Below are 20,824 nucleotides of genomic sequence, written 5' to 3' on the forward strand. Positions count from 1 at the left end.
TACTGTCAACAAGTTAATTCAGCATTATCCTCAGGCTGTGGATCGCATCATTTCAGGCTGTCCTATACCAGTTTCTATGGCTATTCCATACAAAATAAACACACTCAAAGGCATAAGAACTAGAGAAAAACTACATTTAAAAAATTCTAAATGCATAATACCTCACAGAGGCAGCTTGTTTAAAGTCTTTACTCAGTATTCTTTTAGAAGCAAAATTAAACAAAATTTCTTTGAATTCCCAAGATGTGTACGTCACAAGAAAGTCATTTTGTCTGACTCCAAGTGATCTCGGCTAATTTAAGGCCCAGGTAAAATGCTGTTCTGACAGATAGCATCAGAGAACTGTTCGAAATGTTATCATTCAAAGATCTAGACAAACACAACCACATTTGAAGAAGGCAGAACCTCTGATTTGTCAAGGAACTCAAGCAATTAAACCGTGAACCATAATTATATGTTTAACAGCAAAGAAAATAAGGGCACTTATGCATGTCACCAAAGGCCCCCTTTGTCACTTTGGCTAATTTAAGGCCCAGGTAAAATGCTAATCTGACAGATAGCATCAGAGAACTGTTCAAAATGTTATCATTCAAAGATCTAGACAAACATAACCACATCTGAAGAAGGCAGAACCTCCGATTTGTCAAGGAACTCAAGCAATTAAAGGCTGAAGCGTAATTACACGTTTAACAGCAAAGAAAAAAAGGGCACTTACGCATGTCACCAAAGGCCCCCTTTGTCACTTTGGTGGCACGTAACACCACTACCGTAAACTTGTGGGAATACTGGTGCTCCACCTGGAAATAAATGACAGTAAATTTAAAATAAGCTTCCAACATAGAACCTCATTTTGTCCTTAAGATTAATTTAAAATATTCTACTTAAAAACAAGTAGCATGCATACCAGAAACATTCTTTGATGTAAGGCTGCTTCTTTTTTGACTCTCTTCTTTCTCATCACAGAATCATTGAGTTTAGATTGTGCCTTAAAATGTCACTACAGCTTGACTATGAGCACTTCTTTGCAGTCCAGTTTACCAAGCACTTGGTAAAAAATGTAAATCAGGACTGCAGGTATTCTAGGAGCACCATCAGGCTTTGTACTTGTTGACTAGGAAGCCCTGGCTTATAAAGGTGAACTCAGAGCAAGACATTCTAGATTCATTTGTTGTTGTTGCTGTTCACTGAAGCAGTCAATCAAAAGTCTTTTCTGCATGACATTTCTAGTATAGCTTTCAAAACCCTATGGAAACAAGGCAATAACCAGCAAACAAATTGCACTAATTGTAATACATTTGTTAGAAATCATATGCAAGAATATTAAAATTTGCTATTAGCCTAACACCTTGCATAAACATAATAAACATTAACAGGTAGAGGACTTCATTAGACACTTCACCTAAATGGGAAACAGTTATCAAACAATTCTACTCAGTAAAGCAGAATGAGGAAGCACGAACTCACATAGTTCTTGGAGCAACTGAAAAGGTTACAAAGTCTTTATCTAAAACTCGAGCATTTCTTGTTTTAATCTTAGGAGAGGTCACTTCCCTTAATTTTAGTAAGCTTGCTTAACAGGTTGAAAAGTTCATAATTGATTAAAAAGAGGCTCAGATACTGACAATACTGAAAAGTTAATAGTGACAGTCTAAATGCAAGGAGGCAAAAAAAATTGTCAAAAGTGTAGACAGATGGGACATGGATGAAATTGGAAATCATCATTCTCAGTAAACTATCGCAAGGACAAAAAACCAAACACCACATGTTCTCACTCATAGATTGGAACTGAACAATGAGAACACATGGACACAGGAAGGGGAACATCACACTCTGGGGACTGTTGTGGGGTGGGGGGAGCGGGGAGGGATAGCATTAGGAGATATACCTAATGCTAAATGACGAGTTAATGGGTGCAGCGCACCAGCATGGCACATGTATACATATGTAACTAACCTGCACATTGTGCACATGTACCCTAAAACTTAAATTATAATAATAATTTTTAAAAAGTTATGAAGAGTACTGTAAAGGAAAATAAAGCAGAATAAAAATGGGTCAAAAAAAAAGTGTAGACAGATTGACAAGGACCAGCAATAGTAGAATATACGGACAAAAATTAGACAGCACTCAATAGCTTCTGTAGAAATCACTCCATCAATAGTCTAATTAATATTCCAGTTTATAATACAGCATCAAAGAGGTGAAGACATGAATAATGAGCATACCTTGTTTAAAAAGACAGGGAGGCATAAAAATCTTTCAAAGTAATGCTTATTCAACTTTATTTAAAAAAAGAAATACCTTCAACATCCAAGAGTTCTGAGTAGCCAAAATTTTATTATACATAAATGAAATGATCAATCATAAAAGTATTTGAAACTAAATGAAATTGACAGTACATCTTGTCAAAATCTGAATGATGCGTTGAAAGCAGTACTGAAGGGGAAATTTATAGTACTGAATGCATATATTAAAAAAGAAGAAAAAACTAAAATCAATAATCTAAGCTACCACCTTAGGGTACTGGAAAAAAAAAGAGCAAATTAAATCCAAGGTAAACCAAAGAAAAATAGTAAAAATTAGAACAGAAATCAATAAAATTGGAAACAGGAAATAGAGAAAATCAATGAAACCAAAATTTGGTTCTTTGAAAAAATCAATAAGATCAATGAGCCATTAGCCATGCTAAGAAAAAAAAAAAAAAAAGGATGAGAGAGAACAAAACTACTAATACCAGAAATGATAAGGGACATTATTACAGATCACATGGACACTGAAAGGATAACAGAAAAAATACTACAAACAACTCTATGCTCACGAATTTGATAACCTAGATGAAATGGATCGATTTCTTAAAAGACAGAATCTACCAAAATTTAGATAAGAAGAAATAGACAATCTAAATAGGCCCGTATCTATTAAATAAATTGAATCAATAATTAATCACCTTACAAAACAGAAAGCACCATGTTCACATGGGTTCACTGTTAAATTCTACCACACATTTAAGAGGAAGCTATATCAATTCTTGTCTCGATTATCTACAATATCTTCCAGAAGATAAAAGCAAACGGAATGCTTCTTAAATCTTTCTTGGAGGCCACCATCACCTTAATTCCAAAACCAGACAAAGTCATTACAAGAAAAGAAAACTACAAGCCAATGTTTCTCATGAACATACGTGCCAAAGTTCTTAACAAAATATTAGCAAATCAAGTCCAACAACATATAAAAAGAATTAGACACCGGGCCGGGCCCAATGGCTCACTCCTGTAATCCCAGCACTTTGGGAGGCGGAGGCGGGCAGATCATCTGAGGTCAGGAGTTTGAGACCAGCCTGGCTAACATGGTGAAACCCCGTCTCTACTAAAAACACAAAAAAATTAGCCGGGCATGGTGGTGTGTGCCTGTAATCCCAGCTACTCGGGAGGCTGAAGCAAGAGAATTGCTTGAACCCTGGCAGCAGTGGTTGCAGCGAGCAAGATAGCACCATTGCACTCCAGCCTGGGACTCCAGCGGGACTCTGTCTCAAAAAAAAAAAAAAAAAAAAAAAAAAAAAAGAATTATACACCATGACCAAGCGGGGTTTATTTCAGATACACAAGGCTGGTTCAGCATTCAAAAGACTATTAATTTAATCCATCATATAAACAAGCTAAACAAGAAAAATTACATGATCATGTCAACAGATGAATAAAAAGCATTTGACAAAATTTAACATCCATCCATAATAATAAAAAATTTCAGCAAGCTAGAAATAGAAGGGAGCTTTATCAACTTGATAAAGGACGTCTACAAAAAACCTATAATTAATGTTATATTTAATGATGACAAAATGGAAGCTTCCCCGAAAAGATCAGGAGCAAGGCAAGGAGGTTCCCTGTCATCACCCTTTTCAACATTGTACTGGAAGTCCTATTTAATGCAATAAGATAAGAAAAGGAAATAAAAGGCATATAGATTGAGAATGAAGAAATAAAACTTTGTTTACAGATAACATGAATGTCTATGTAGAAAACCCAATATAATCAATTAAAAAAAAACTCCTGGAACTAATTATGTGACTATAACAAGGTTGCAGGAGATAAGATTAATACACAAATGTCAATTGCTTTTCTACATACCAGAAATGAACAAGTAGACTTTGAAATTAAAAACACAATACTACTTATATTAGCACTCCCCAAAATGAAATAGTTATAAATCTAACAATGTATGTAGAAGATCTATATGAGGAAGAATACAAAATTCATATGAAGTAAATCAAGGAAGAACTAAATAAATGGAGAGATATTCCATATTCATGAATGGGAAGACTCAATAATGTAAAGATGTCATTTCTTTCCAACGTGATCTATAGATTCAACAAAGTCCCAATAAAAATCACAAAATATTCTGTGAAAACGAGAAACTGATTCTAAAATTCATATGAAGAGGCAAAAGACCCAGAATAGTAAACACAAATTTGAAGGAGAAGAAAAAAGTTAGAGGACTGACCCTATGCAACTTCAAGACTTACTATAAAGCTACAGTAATCAAGACAGTGTGATACTGGCAATAAAAAAAATACAAGCAAACAAACAAACCAGATCAGTGGAACAGAACAGAGACGCACATAAATAAAGTCAACTGATCTTTGACAAAGGAGAAAGACAATAAAATGAAGCAAAGATAGTCTTTTCAACAAATGATGCTGGAACAACTGGACATCTACATGCAGAAAATGAATCTACACAGATGATAACTGGGCCTGAAATACAATGAGAAAATGCTCTTCAAAATCTAACTTAAAAATTAGCTTTCTTCGCAAAAGGAACCATCTCAATAATAATTATTGTACATAATGATGCTCCCCTCTCAAAATCATCTATGCTTTTTTTGCATATCTAAGAACTTCTAATATTACCATGGGTTTTCAAATACCTAGAAACCTTTCTTGTATCATAAAAACTATGAGCAATATTTTTATCCATTATTTAATATTTGATTTTTGAAGTTTGCTGCAAATATATTCATATACTAAATGTTATTAATAACATGTACAAAAAGATTGGTTTTATTATAAGGACTCATTGAATGTGAACCATATGTCATATATTCTACTAGACACCAACTGTCATTTAATATTCCAAACAACCCTAAAGAATAGGTGTGATTATACTTATAAATGAGTAAAATGAGATTCTGAGAGGCTCAGTAATTTCCCAGTTACTCATAGATACTAAATGGTTACCTTTTACTAGAATTCAGCCTTGCTGTTCTGTGTCTGTGCCCATCTCTTTCTAAGAGCTTTAAGGATTAATAAGAGAGTAACTATAATAAAGTAAGCACATATTCTTGGAGAAAGATGTTCAGTTTCAATCAATGATTATCCAAACAGTCTTTTGAGAATCGCTTACCATGTTTCCTGGGGCCACTATCACATGAAATTTCAAACTAGTCCAGACTGCGCTAGGTTTCAACTTGGATAGGAGATGTTTGGTTATATCTCAGGGATAGTGCCAGAGGAAATTATATTACTGAATTCACAACCAATATTCTCCAAGGGAAACTAATGACTCAGGACAATGGTGGCTGGTAGTTGGCAGAGAGAGATGTCATTTTTCAATTGAGATGTCAAATCTAAGCTCAATCCACCGACTTAGTCACAAAGATTAAGCTTTGCCTTCAGGTCTTGGATTACTTTGAGTGTCTTTCTGCATTCAAAATCATTTCCATAGTAAAAACCAAGACACTTTTTCTTTTCAAAATTACAATTTCCTATTCATTAGGAAAACAGCTACTGTATTAAATTCATTCTGGATAAGTATATTGATATATGTAACTATGATTGGCATTGAAAAAAAGAACCAATTTATACCAAATCAATTTGATGATCTTCCTAATCTGTTTAAAACTCTATTGTTATAAGACAAGAACCAAAGAAACAATCATAAAATAAAGTTGATGGAAAATAAAGTAGATTCTGAATGCAAATATTGTTTTTCTCTATTCAACCTAACTTTGCCTAATTTTTAAAACTAAAAACTGTTAGTGTGACAAAGACTATGATATGTTATTACTGAACTCAGAGATTACGGTCACCACAACTGGCAATAGGCACCTTCTCAGAAATTTTTTTTAGTGGTTGCATTGATGTCATTAATAAATCAAGAGGATTTTTGGTAAGATACTTATTTTCAGTTTCACTTTCAGGTGTGGAGTTTCATTCTAATATAACTATGAAGCACAGGCATTTTACTATTATTCACCTACACTTTTTAAAGAATGATCAGCATATCTATTTTTAGTCTAACAATACTATCTAATCTTGTTTTAAAAATTCTCATACACGGGTTGGCCATGTGCAGAAATTATCTCAATGCTCAAAACACCTAATTTGGAACATAATTTGTTAGCTCTAGAAGACATCGCTGAAAGAAAATCAAAATCAGAAATATGACTTGAGATTCTTCTCCCCTTGAACAAGAAATTTATCACCTGCAAAAGTATATACATTAAGTTTGGCAATATATTATATTTTATATATCTATGCATTTTTTTTATTTTATTTAGACAGAGTCTCATTCTACCACCCAGGCTAGAGTTCAGTGGATCAGACAATCTTCCCACCTCAGCCTCCCAAGTAGCTTGGATTAAAAGCACACACCACCACACCCAGCTAATTTTAGGTTTTTGTTTTTGTTTTTGTAGAGATGGGATTTTGCCATGTTGCTCAGGCTAGTGTCAAACTCCTAGGCTCAAGCAATCTGCCCACCTCAGCCTCTCAAAGTGCTGGGATTACAGGCATGAGCTACCACGCCTGGCCTATAGTTGTATATATTTTTAAAAATAAAAGCAAATATAGAGTGCATTCTTATTGCAGTAAGAAGATTTTAAGTCCTCTTTTAATCACAAGTATAGGGACTGGTATCCAGAATATATAAGGAACTCAACTCAATAAGAAAATAATAATAATAATAATAATAATAATGATAATCTGATTTTTAAAAGAAGTAAAAGACTTAAATAGACATTTCTCAAAAGAAGACACTCAAATGGCCAACAAGTATATGAAAAAATGCTCAACATCACTTATCCTCAGGGAAATGCAAATCAAAATCACAGTGAGATGTTAACTCATCCCAACTAGAATCGCTATTAAAAAAACCACAAAAATAACAAATGCTGGCATAGATGTAGAGAAAGAGAAACATTTATACACTGTTGGTGGAAAACTAAATTTGTATAGCCATTGTGTAAAACAGTATGGAGGTTTTTCAAAAAAATTAAAAATGGTACTACCATATGGTCCAGCAATCCTACTATTGGGCATATATCTAAAGGAAATGAAAGCAGTGTGTCAAAGACAAATCTGCACTCCCATGTTTATTGCAACATCATTCTAATAACCAAGATGTGGAATCAACCTAAGTGCCCATCAATGGATGAATGGATAAATAAAAGTGGTACATATACACAATGGAATACTATTCAACCATAAGAAAGAAGGAAATCCTGTCATTTGTTCCAACAGGGATGAACCTGGAGGACATTATGCTAAATAGTTACGTATTTGCGGTCGGGAGTGGTGGCTCACGCCTATAATCCCAGCACTTTGGGAGGGAGGCCGAGAAAGGTGAATCACCTGAGGTCAGGAGGTCGAGACCAGCCTGGTCAATATGGTGAAACCCCATCTCTACTAAAAATGTAAAAAATTAGCCGGGCATGGTGGCAGGCACCTGTAATCCCAGCTTTTCAGGAGGCTGAGACAGGATAATGGCTTGAACCCGGGAGGCGGAGGTTACAGTGAACTGAGATCACACCACTGCCCTCCAGCCTGGGAAACAGAGCGAGACTCTGTGTCAAAAAAAAAAAATAGTTATATATTTGCACGGAAAGACAAATAGCACAACATCTACCCACATGTGGAATCTAAAGAAGTTGATGCCATAGAAGTAGAGAGTAAGATAGTGGTTACTAGAGGCTAGGGAAGATAGGAGGAAGGAGAAAATGGGGACAGAATGGTAAATGGGTAAAAAGTTAGGTAGGAGAAATAAGTACTGGTGTTCTATAGCACAGCAGAATGACTATGGTTAATAGTAACATGCTGCATATTTCAAAATAGAAGAGAAGATTTTTAATGTGCTCACCACAAAGATGTGATAAATGTGTGAGATGATGAATATGCTACAAATCTTGATTTAATTATTACACAATGTATAATACAATGGAACATCATACTGTACCCCATAAATATATACAATTACTATGTGTCAATTGAAAACAGAATTTTAAAAAGTGAAGTGTCAAACAAAAAAGGAAAAAGATTGCAGGGTTTGCTCTAGCAGTGAAAACCAGTACAAGAAAATATTAATGTGAACAGCTTGGTTCTAAAATTCTAATTTAACTGGGTGCCGTGGTGCACACCTGTAGTTACAGCTACCTGAGAGGCTCAGACAGAAAGATCGCTTGAGCCCAGGAGTTTGAGGCCAGCCTAGGCAATATAGCAGACCCTGTCTTTAAAAAAGAAAATGGTAAAATATTTACTTAATGATATATTCATCATGAGTTTATAGTGACTATAATATCCTTAAAACATTGAAATGAAATAACTGCCCAAATATCTAGCACCTAAATTGTAAGTGTAATATAGATTCTAGTCCAATGGTAACTAAATATCTATAGCATCACAAAAAAAAAGGTGTGAACATCAGCCTTTCCCTACCTCAATACTTATGAGGAAATCTACACTCTCCTGGAGTAACAGTGACTGAGCGGACTGTGAAGAACAGGTGCACTTTCACCTTTCTAGAGGAGCTCATTAGAACACATGAAGTAGCATGTGCATTTGAAAAGTTTTTCTCACACATCCTTGGCGCTTTGGGGAAGTCATATTTATTTGGTTTAGAATTACTGCCCTAGATGATATGTCATGTTCATTCAGATCTAAGATGTCTTTGCACTGATGGTTTTCAAATGTGAACCTTAAGGCTAATAGATCCAATACACTTGAAAATATGGATATGCTAACAAATACTATGTTAGATATTTTATCCCTAATTTGAGGAACTTCTTAAAAACCTCCCTGCTTTACTTGTTCTTTTCATTAAGCAACAAATAAAAGGTTCAGGCCAGGCGCGGTGGCTCAGGCCTGTAATCTCAGCACTTTGGAAAACTGAGGAGGGTGGATTACTTAAGGTCAGGAGTTTCAGACCAGCCTGGCCAACATGGTGAAACCCCATCGCTATTAAAAATACAAGAAATTAGCTGGGCGTGGTAGCCCACGCCTGTAATCCCAGCTACTTGGGAGGCTGAGGCAAGAGAATCGCTTGAACCCGGGAGGCAGAGGTTGCAATGAGCCAAGATCTCACCACTGCACTCCAGCCTGGGTGACAGAGTGAGACTCTGTCTCCAAAAAAAAAAAAAAAGTTCATAACTAAAAGACACAGACATAAGTCAGAAAGGCATTTACAATAAAGTCTCTTATATTTTCTGTTTTTATTTCCTCGTATATAAAATGGCAATCAGAAAACCAACTTCATATGATTTTTCTGAGAATTAAATGACTATATATAAAAATAACTGAAAATAGAAAAGTAAAGGTTTCAATATTTTTATTATTTCTACACTCATGTTAATAATATATTACATTGGTATATAATTATATATAAATTAAATATATTATTTGACTTAATATTATACACTAAGTAAAATGATATCATGGGTAAAATGAGGTTTTCTTACTCTCAGCACACAGCCTTCAATGGGGAGGAGTCCTTCCTTTACTTATCTCATGTTACTGAGCAGTGAAGATCCTTAATCTAGATGTAGAAAATAACTGTCATATGGTGAGAAACCAACAGTCTGGCCAATAACACAGCATTTTCTCAAGGGTTTCCTGGCACAAATCCAGACTCCAACATTAGAATTTCACATAGGCCAGTGTTGAATGTCAAGTTTGGGGGATGACTTTAGCATCTGTGGAACTCCTTTGAAATAGGATGATTATCCAACTTTTTGGGATTGGCTGGAGGCACTACTGACTGACTGTGAAAGAAGTAATAAAGGAATTCCACTCATGATAACAGCAGATTAAGTAATCTGGGTGACCATTGCCCACTAAAAGTAACTATAAACAGGACAAAGTTTTTTAAAAATAAACATTTTCCTAAAAGTAGGAAAGAACTAACTAGACAGGAAAGCATTAACTACCAGGACAGAGAGCAAAGGTGAAAAAGAGCACAAAAACCCAGAAAGGTGAGCTCAGTTTTGCCATAGGGGCATTTGCTGATCCAGAAGAGGAGAGAACTGAGAGACTGCACAGCCTTGAGAGACTCAACAGCGTTCTAAGGATAAGGACCCTGGTAAACCACACTCCTGTTTCAAAGTAAAATCTCCATAGACTGTGACATAGGACTAAGCACGAACATCCTTTCCATGTACTGGCAACCCATTTTAATGTAATACAAGCTGCCCAGAAAACCAATCTGGAACTGGGATTACATTTGTCCCAAACTGCTAGTATCCCCAGGGGCCTGACAGAAGCAAATAAGTTATCTCTAAAGGATTACTTTTATTTTTCACCATAATGTTCAACACAAAATCAAAGATAACTGGGAATATAACGAGTCATGTCACCAAGACTACAAACTAGCATAATTAATCAACAGACACAGAAATAAACCCATCCATTAATCAGCTATACTATACTTACGATGTTCAAGGAAAAGAAAGTCAAATTGAAACATGACTATATGGAACTGGGAGTATAAAAAAATGGCTGAGAAGATTTTAAAAAGAACTAAAAAGAAATTTGAGAACGGAAAGATAAACCCGGTGACTTTCTAGGAATTTCTGATCTATGTTGTGTGGTAAAGAAGCAGAAACACGGACATTACTTTGAATTAGTGCACTTTTGCCTCCTAAGGGAGGCTTGTGGCAGGGCATGGCTGATATCAAGGAAAAGTTAGAAGTTCACCATTAGCTGTGATGATTAATTTTACACATCAATTTCGGTAGGCCACGTGTTGTCCAGATTAAACATTGTTTTTAGGTGTGCCTGTGAGGGTATTTCTAAACGACATTACCATTTGAATCAGTGGGCTGAGTAAAGTAGATTGCCCTCCCGGATGCAGTTGGGCATCACCCAATTTGTTGAGAGCCCAAACAGAACAGAGGCAGAGGAAGGAAGAATTCACCCCTATTTATTCTCGCCTCACTGAGCTGAGACAGCTCCTTGCATTTTGTCCTGCCCTCAGATTGGGATTTACGTTATCAGCTCCCCTGGTTCTCAGGCCTTCAGACTAAGACCAAAATACACCCCAGCTTTACAGCATTTCCAGCTTGAGATGGCGGATCGTAGGACTGCTCAGCCTTCATAATTGTGTGAGCCAATCATTAATCAATTAATTATCAATTAATTAATGTCTCATAATAAATAAATAAATTAATCAATATCTCCTAATTGTCATAATAAATTAATTAATACCACATACTTAATAAATTAATTTCTCCTATTGGTCCTGATCCTCTAGAGAACCCTAATACACTAGTTTTCTTCTTCCTCATTTTTCTAGATTTTTAGTGCTCACAGAAATTCTATTTGCCAAAAAACTCATTATTAACTCATTTACAGTCCTGTGCTTTTGTAGTAATAGTTCTACCACTTTCATATTTGTGATTTTCTAGTAGCAACATCTCATTGTCTAACTTTTCTGAAAATATCTTATTTCATTATTTCAAAGGAATAATTTTGTGCACATAACAATTTACTATTTATAAAAGCTCTGTGAAGCAGACACAGCAGATCCTATTCATACCCTGTTTTCCAGATGAGGCAGGTAAAAGTCAGAGTCTACGTGTTCATGATCGTGTAACTGGTAAGACTAGAACTCCTACCAGAACACTAGTTCTTTGATTACTTATTCAGTGGTGGTTTTCTTTCCTGTGTTACTGTAATAATCTGAATAATAGCTTTCTATATTTTTGGTAAAATTTCCAGTCATCCTACAATTATATTTTTTGAAAGCCCTTGTATTTTACTATGCAATCATGCTGCCATATCCACATGGTTTACTGTCCCTAATGTGAAGACAACCTTAGTTTCTGTGGGATGTAGGGCAGTGCCCCTCTGTTGTTAATAGGTGGTAGAAAGAGGTGTGAATTTTTTCACTTCAGGGATATGACTCATATTTTCAGAGTAAAAAGATGGAAAATGTTATAAATATTTTATACTTGACCTCTTCTTGTAAAATTCATGGCTCCTGGTCAAAAAAACAAAAAACTTCAATAAATTCTGAAGGCACAAAAATCCTTGAGGTTAGAAGTCACCTTGTAATGATTCTAAACATAAGGAAACTAAATTCTGTCATGTATTTGTCACTCTGTTTTCCTACCAGCTTCTTAAAATCCAAGCACCATTGGAAGCAAGAGAGCTTGCTGGCTGCAAATTGCTGCATCAGCCCACAGGATTCTCCAACATGTCCCTGCATCACAGGAATGGTGAAAATGAGCCCAGTCTTCTGGCCTTGAGGCAGCCAAAGCTGTGTTAGCCTGTTTGGCACCAAGAGCTCATTACTATTAATAGTAAGCTGGCTTGATTCACTCAACTTTCCCTTTTACTAATATCATTCAGTGTTGAGTGTGCTTGCTCATTTATATATTTTGAAAAATATCTTTCTGTGAAAACCAGAGCAGGAAATTTTTTTAAAACAATTTACACACACACACACACACACACACACATGCACACACCCACAGTTGGTTTTTTTTTCCATATACACATAGCAAGAATAAGAAGAATAAAGAAAACTGTAAAGCTCACAGATCTCTTCATTTAAAAGGGCATGGCATATGTATACATATGTAACTAACCTGCACATTGTGCACATGTACCCTAAAACTTAAAGTATAATAATAATAATAATAATAAATAAAAATAAAAATAAATTTAAAAAAAGGGCTATAAATTAGAATGCTAGTTGCTGTCTAAGCCCGATGTTGGAGAAAGTAATGAAAAACATGATACCAATATATGGTTTATTCATGTTTTGTAATATGGTATAATATAATATTACCACATAGGTAATTACTATAGCCTAAATATGTTGCTATAGTTAACAAAATTTTCAAGAAAAGGTCCTAGTGCTGAACCTTAGATGTCCAGATGCAGTTTGATTTTTAAATATACTCTGCCATTCAAAAGAAACTACCATCAGAGTGAACAGGCAACATACAGAATGGGAGAAAATTTTTGCAGTCTACCCATCTGACAAACGGCTAATATACAGAATCTACAAAGAACTCAAACAAATTTACAAGAAAAAAACAACCCCATCAAAAAGTGGGCAAAGGATATGAACAGACGCTTCTCAAAAGAAGACATCTATGCAGCCAACAGACACATGAAAAAATGCTCATCATCACTGGTCATCAGAGAAATACAAATCAAAACCACAATGAGATACCATCTCACGCCAGTTAGAATGACAATCATAAAAAAGTCAGGAAACAACAGATTCTGGAGAGGATGTGGAGAAATAGGAATGTTTTACACTGTTGGTGGAACTGTAAACTAGTTCAACCATTGTGGAAGACAGTGTGGCAATTCCTCAGAGATCTAGAACTAGAATTACCATTTGACCCAGCAATCCCATTACTGAGTATAAACCCAAAGGATTATAAATCATGCTACTATAAAGACACATGCACACGTATGTTTATTGTGGCACTATTCACAATAGCAAACACTTGGAACCAACCCAAATGTTCACCAATGATAGACTGGATTAAGAAACTGTGGCACATATTCGCCATGGAATACTATGCAGCCACAAAAAAGGATGAGTTCATGTCCTTTGCAGGGACATGGATGAAGCTGGAAACCATCATTCTCAGCCAACTAACACAGGAACAGAAAACCAAACACCAAGTGTTCTCACTCATAGGTGGGAACTGAACAACGAGATCACTTGGACACAGGGCGGGGAACATCACACACCAGGGCCTGTGGGGGGGGTGGGGGGCTGGGGAAGGGATAGCATTAGGAGAAATACCTAATGTAAATGATGAGTTAATAGGTGCAGCAAACCACCATGGCAAATGTATACCTATGTAGAAAACCTGCACGTTGTGCACAAGTACCCTAGAACTTAAAGTTTAATTTTAAAAAATGTAAAAACTAAATATATATATTTTATATTTATATTATAATTTATATTTTATATTTATATTATATTTTATATTTATATTATATTATATATTTATATTATATATTATATATAGTATATTATATTATATATTATCTATGTTATATGTTATATATTATATATTATATATTATATATGTTATATATTATATATTATAATATATTATATATGTTTTATATTACATTATATATAATATTCATATATAATATATATTATATATTATATATTATATATTATATATATAATATTTATATATAATATATAATATATTATATAATATAATATATGTAAAATATAATATAATATATATTATAATATATTATACATATATACTCTGCCATGTTAAAAGAAGAAACTGAATGGTCAGTTCACCAGATCATCTGGCAAGACATGTGTGGGGGCTGCATGGCAGTCAGTAATAAGGCCTGGTCAGATCAAGCAGAAGAGTGAAAGTCATTCAAAGTAATCATATTCTTTGAAATGTTTTGTGTTCCAACCATACCGAACTTCTTTCATCTCCTTGAATTGTGTACTATTATATCCCGCCTTCGGACTACTTCACATATGCTTATTTTTTCCAATTCAGAAAAGTCATTTTCTCTCTCTTTAACTGACAAACTTCTGCTAACCTTCAAGTCTGTGCTGACATGTTACTTCCCCTAGAAATCCTTTCCAAAAGGATTCCTGTTATTAATTCTTCCTGTTATGTACTCCAGAGTCATCTTCATTGTCTCTTATCAGAGCCCTTACATTGTGGGCTTACATTATCTATGGTTATTATAAATATTTTTTTCATATTTTTCTGCTAAACATAAACAACCAGGAGTTCAAGACCAGCCTGGCCAACATGGCAAAACTCCATCTCTATTAAAAATACAAAAAAATTAGCCAGGCATGGTAGTGGACGCCTGTAATCCCAGCTACAGGGGAGGCTGAGTCACGCAAATTGCTTGAACCCGAGAGATGGTGGTTGCAGTGAGCTGTGATTGCACTACAGCATTCCAACTTGGGCAACAGAGTGAGACTCCATCTCAAAAAAAAAAAAAAAAAGAAAAAGCAACAACTAATTGGAAAATAAAGTTTGCAAATACTTTTACAATTACATTAAAACATCAAATATCAAAAAATACATCTCAAATATGTATATATATATATATATATACAAGATTTCTTAAAGAAAACTATAATACATTACTGAGATAATTAAAGATAAAATTAAGTAACGTTTAGTTGTCGATGAGATTCATGGTTTGTTAACAGATTGGAAGACTCAATATTGTTATCATATTATCTCTCCTCTGTAGAATCATTACAGTCCTAACCAAAATCCCAGCAATTTTGTGTGCATGTGCGCGTACATGCATGCATGAGTGTGTGTGTGTGTGTGTGTGTGTGTGTGTGAATTGGCAAAATAAATCCGAAAATTATATGGAAATGCAAAGAACTAAAACTAGACAGGATATTCTTGAAGAAGAAAAAATTGGAGGATTTACATTGCCATATGTAAAGACACATTTTAAAGCTACAGAAATTAGGATAGATTAGTATTGGGGCAAACTACAGAAATTAGGATAGATTGGTATTGGGGCAAACACAGACTATCTGACTAATAAAACAGAAAAGAAATGAAGCCACACATATATGGTTGCCTGATTTATAGGAAATCACCATTGCCATTCAAAAAGAATATGATGGTTATCAGTAGACTAAATAAATAGCTTGTGACATTCAAATAATAAAAAACCACATGGCAATGTAAAAGTGTGGAAGTGTGCTACTCACAACAACATGAATGAATCTCATAAACACAATGTTGAATGCACAAATGTATATGAAGGTCAAAAATAAGCAGAACTTACCCATGATAATAGAGGTAAAATATTGGCTGCCTTTGAGGCAAGTTATTGACTAGAAGGTATATGAGCAAGTCTTCCTGGGTACTTATAATCTGAGTGATTGTTTCATGGGTGGAATACATTTGTAAAAATCCGTCAAGCTTAACAATTAAGATTTATGCACTTTACATACATTATACCTCAATTTATTAAAAAAAGAGAGTCAGACAGAAAGAAGAGCTTGCATAAGAAAACTGAGAAGTAACCAACAGCAAGGAAACAGAAGAAACAAAACCAGAAAAATCTGAGAAGAGTTTCAGGAAAATAGTAATGAGCAGCAGAGTTGGGTAGGAGTGAGGGGACTGAAGAGTTTATTGGATTTAACACCAAAGAAGCCAATTAATTAGACCTTTTTGTGAAGTGGAAGGGCTGAGTCCAGGTCAATGACTCAAGTTATGAATGGAGAGGAAGAAGGCATTACAAATAATTATCATATATTAAACTTTTCATCCAAGGAGGGCAAGAAAGAGGATGATATCTAGAAATGGATGCAGAGTAAGAAAACAGCATTTTATTTCAAGTAAAAATGAGGCTATGGATTACTCCTTAAATATCCATAAAACCTATATCTACTTCATATAAACCTGAGTCTCAAATGTTGAATTCAGTAAGGAAATCTCCCTTCTGTTTATTGACCAGAAGAGAGCATGTATACTTCCACTGGAGTTCGGAAAATTACGTAGTAAAATTTGAATTACTTAACTCTTTACTAAAACTAACCACCCATAGAAGAATTTATTTAAACATATCTAACTAAGGGAAAGTTTATAGAATTAATTGCCCTGAAAATGCAAACCAAAATATAGCCCTAAACTCAGAAATTCTTTTACTTTTATTGTTCTTTCTACCAACTCATGTGAAGGGTGTAAACTACACAGGCTGATGATTGCTAAGTGATAACAACATTTTTTATTGTTCCGTTATTATTACGGATGTTTGGGTATTTTTTTCCTTTCAAGTTCCTCTTTTCTGGAAACTTACAGTAATAAAATGAAGAGATAAATTATTTTTATTATGTTCCATAGCCTCTTTGTACCATATTAAGTTCATATGAGTTTAATAACAAATGCAGAAGTTGTCACAGTTTTACTTTACTAGCAACACCCGCAATATTCACAGAAACATATCAGTCCCCCTCCAAGAAAGAATTCATAAACAGTGAATGACTTACTATAATGTGCTGGTAAGGATCTATAAATGACATTTTCGTTTCAATTACAGGAAATGTTTTCACACTTCAAAGTCTTCTTTGGCACTCTAGCGTCTTTAAAACCTACAAAATAAACAATCATTATTGTTAAGCTTCCTCTTGGATGCAGTTCTAAGATTTAAACAATTATGAGTATGCGTCTTAGGAAGAAAAAGTCTACCCAAGGACATTAGATAGGTTGAGTTCCCTCCTGTGTATACAAATGGGTATCACACATCACTTAGAGAAAAGGTAAACATGTTTGGATGATACTGTTTATTTTCCATATTTACTTGTTCAAATTTATACTGTGAATAATTATTAGGAAACTACAGGACTTGTGTTGCTTTTCATTTGCCAAGTATTTTATGAGAAATATGTTGAAATTAGGGAAACTTAAAATTATTTTTGTACTGTTTATATTATAATTAAGCCACATGTCATTGTTTTCTCAGTAGGGTCAGCAATATACAAATTCACAATAAAAAAGAAAGACATTTTCACCTTAGCTATTTGTTAGGAATTATAAAAGTACATTCATGTTGAATTTGAACTTTAGTAATGACATTTTTAAAGAAATGTTTGTTCGTTTGAAGATACCAGTTTAATTTGGAAGCAGTTAAATAAAAATATTTTAATGGAAAACTACTCTCTATACTTTCCTTTTTTCTTCTACACTTACTCTGTTATTTAAAATCAAATAAAAAAACTATTCAATGAATGAACATCTTTGCTATTCCATTATACCAAGTCCTTGAGATTTCATAAAACAACATACACTTGTATTTCAGCATTTTATAAGTTACATCTAATTTGGAATACCTTTTCAAATATCTTTATTATTTATCTTTAATATGTAAATTCTAAAATGTTTTCATTTCAAAATAAATCAAATTCGTTTTAAATTTTTAATGATCTTTCTTTTTAAACATCAACTTTAAAAAATATATAAAAATGATTAATGCTCATTGTCACAAACAAAAACTGCTGAAGTGAGCAAAGAATAAAGTATAATCACCATTTTCATTATGATGTGTATCTTTCCAGGCCTTTTCACTGCTTTTTCTTAAGACTTAAAGCAATAGGAAAAGAGAGGATTTAAATTTTTTTTAAAAAAATGGGATCTTCTAATACACCCTTGAGTTTTTAAACTCACTTTCTTCACTATATTTGGTTGTAAAAAATATGAAGCAAATTATATTAATGGTAAAAATCACCCATAGTTCTCTATTTAAGAATTATAAAAAATAAGGATTCCCCCTGTTCTTCATTCTGGTGCATCAACCATCATTATTTGTACCAACAAGAAAAAAAATGTTTTTAAAGTAAAACATCTATTTACTTTCATCACTTACTTCTTAAGCTCCTAAAGTACAAATAATTTTATCTTATCATGCATATTAATCAGGCTCAAAATGTATACAGCATTTTAAATCAACTTTTTAAATAAAGATGAGGCCAAACTATGGGTCTAATTTATCATGATAAATTACTATAATCTTTGTTTTGCATTTTCTTATTTTAAACCTAACAGAAAAGTTTCCTGATAACATTAACCAATTGTAAACTACTTTAGTGCTATAGTTTTATTATTACCTCCAAAACTCATGTTGAAATTTAATTGCCAATGTAATGGTATTGGGAGGTGGGGCCTTTGAGAGGTGATTAGATGATGAGGGTTTCACCTTCATGGGTGGGTTTAATGCCTTTTTAAAGGGGCTCATGGAATGGGCTCTCTCTCAGCCCTTTTGCCTTCTGCCATATTTTAGATCCAGCCTTCCTCTCCTCTGGACGATGGCTATCTTGAAAGAAAAGAATAGCCTCACCAGGCACCAAAACTGCTGGCTCCTTGGCCTTGGACTTCCCAGCTTCCAAAATTGTAAGCCAATAAATTTATTCACTTTATTAATTACCCAGTAGGTCACATTCTGTTATAGCAGCACAAAACAGACTAAGGCACTCAGCTTTCACATTTCTGTTATTTTGATTGGACCTGGCTGCTATTGCTAGTAACTTTCAGGATTTTATTCCAATATCATCTTTCCAGTGAAGTCTTCCCTGACCATATTATTTAAAATTGGCAAACGCCCTGCTTTCTTGCTTTATGACCATCTAACATCCACTTATGTAGTTTTTGTTGTGTTACTATCTCTTCTCCCTTCTTCATTAGAATATAAATTCTATGAAGGCAGGTTTTTTGTGTGTTTCATTCATTGTGAAATTCCCAGTCCCTGTGTATGCACATGTGGGCCCTTAATAAATATTTGTTAAATAATGAATGAATGATAGGATATATATACACAGGTAAGAGGGATAATTTTCAAGCCCAGTTATACTAAAGCATTTTGCTCAAGTCAAGGGATGTTCATTTTCTATATATCTTTAAGTTGTATTACCCTCATCCCTCATCCTCTATTCTACTATACTGTCTTACACTGTTAATCAATATTGATATGAGTTTTGCTTTTATCTCTTATTATTTTTCCCTAATTAACTACAGATTACACACATCGTACAAACATGATTATCCACTTACTACTATACTGTACTGTGTCTTTGATTAGGCTCTAAGTATTTTTGAAACTACATTTTATATTTATTGGATGACATTATAAAACAATATAGGCAAAACTACAATAGAGTAATTTTTACTCTGTTATTTATAGTTAAATTTCTAATACAAGAAATATATACTTATATTGAGTGATATGATCCTTACGATTCAGCACTTCCCATTATCAGCATTTTCTGTGCTATTTCTATTACAACATTTTTAAAGTGATCAGCAATGACTTTCTACCAGTATGGCTGATGTTTTCATGCCAACTAAATTCAAAGTATGAGAACTACATCCGTTCCCAAGTCAGAATCCAGCTAATACTCTAGAGCTGTGGGTGGAATATATTTTTATGGATGATATAACATAAAATCACCTTCCTCATTTTCATCTTTACCATCCATATTTCCCTCATATCATTTCCCCTCAGAAGTGATTTATTAATATGAAGCGTTCTATGCATATGATGGTCCACGTAAAGCTCCTAGGCCCAAGAGCATGAGGCCTTTAGATTGCTGCAGTAGTGGTAATTCCTGAGAGCTTATGTCCTCACTCTCCAGAAGCTGAAATGTCTATGTAGGACAATGCCAGGACAGTACTATCAGGGATTCAAAGGATGAAGGAAAGCCAATTATTTTCTTTATTGAAGCAGCATAATTTGGTGAAAACACCATTGGATATGGGATCTAGAAAGACCTTAATTCAAGCTCCAGTTTCATATTCTAAGACCCAGTTTACTTGCTTGTAATGTGAATAACACTACTTTGAAAGGTTCCCAGCCCATAATAAATATTCAATGCATATGATTTGCTTTTAAGATAAACATTACATAGACTTATCACTAATAACATTATATATTTACTTGAAAGATGTACTATCTGTTGTAATTATTGTTGTGACAGTAGAAATTAAGAATTTTTTTATATATTTGCCACTTAAAAATAAATACCTACAACATACCTTGTGCTATGCAAGGTGCTTGGGAGCAAAAAAA

General features: G+C 34.1%; 1 protein-coding gene across 3 annotated transcripts in view; it reads right to left on the bottom strand.

The window, feature by feature from the left end:
* Nucleotides 1–20,824, bottom strand: part of PLA2G4A (phospholipase A2 group IVA) — a 166,459-nt gene that overhangs the window by 123,640 nt on the left and 21,995 nt on the right. For 2 of the 3 annotated variants that reach the window (XM_054450808.2, XM_054450818.2), the window contains exons 2-3: nt 17,256–17,357; nt 716–797 (exon numbers count right to left, since the gene is read on the bottom strand). In XM_054450808.2, the coding sequence (XP_054306783.1) occupies nt 716–797; nt 17,256–17,288 (115 nt within the window). In that variant the 5' untranslated portion in view covers nt 17,289–17,357. Of the gene's footprint in view, nt 1–487; nt 514–715; nt 798–17,255; nt 17,358–20,824 lie in introns of those variants that run through there. The other variant, XM_054450827.2, reaches the window with a different exon arrangement.

The sequence above is a fragment of the Pongo pygmaeus genome, chromosome 1 (genome assembly GCF_028885625.2).
Source record: "Pongo pygmaeus isolate AG05252 chromosome 1, NHGRI_mPonPyg2-v2.0_pri, whole genome shotgun sequence".
NCBI classification, from domain to species: Eukaryota; Metazoa; Chordata; class Mammalia; order Primates; family Hominidae; genus Pongo; species Pongo pygmaeus.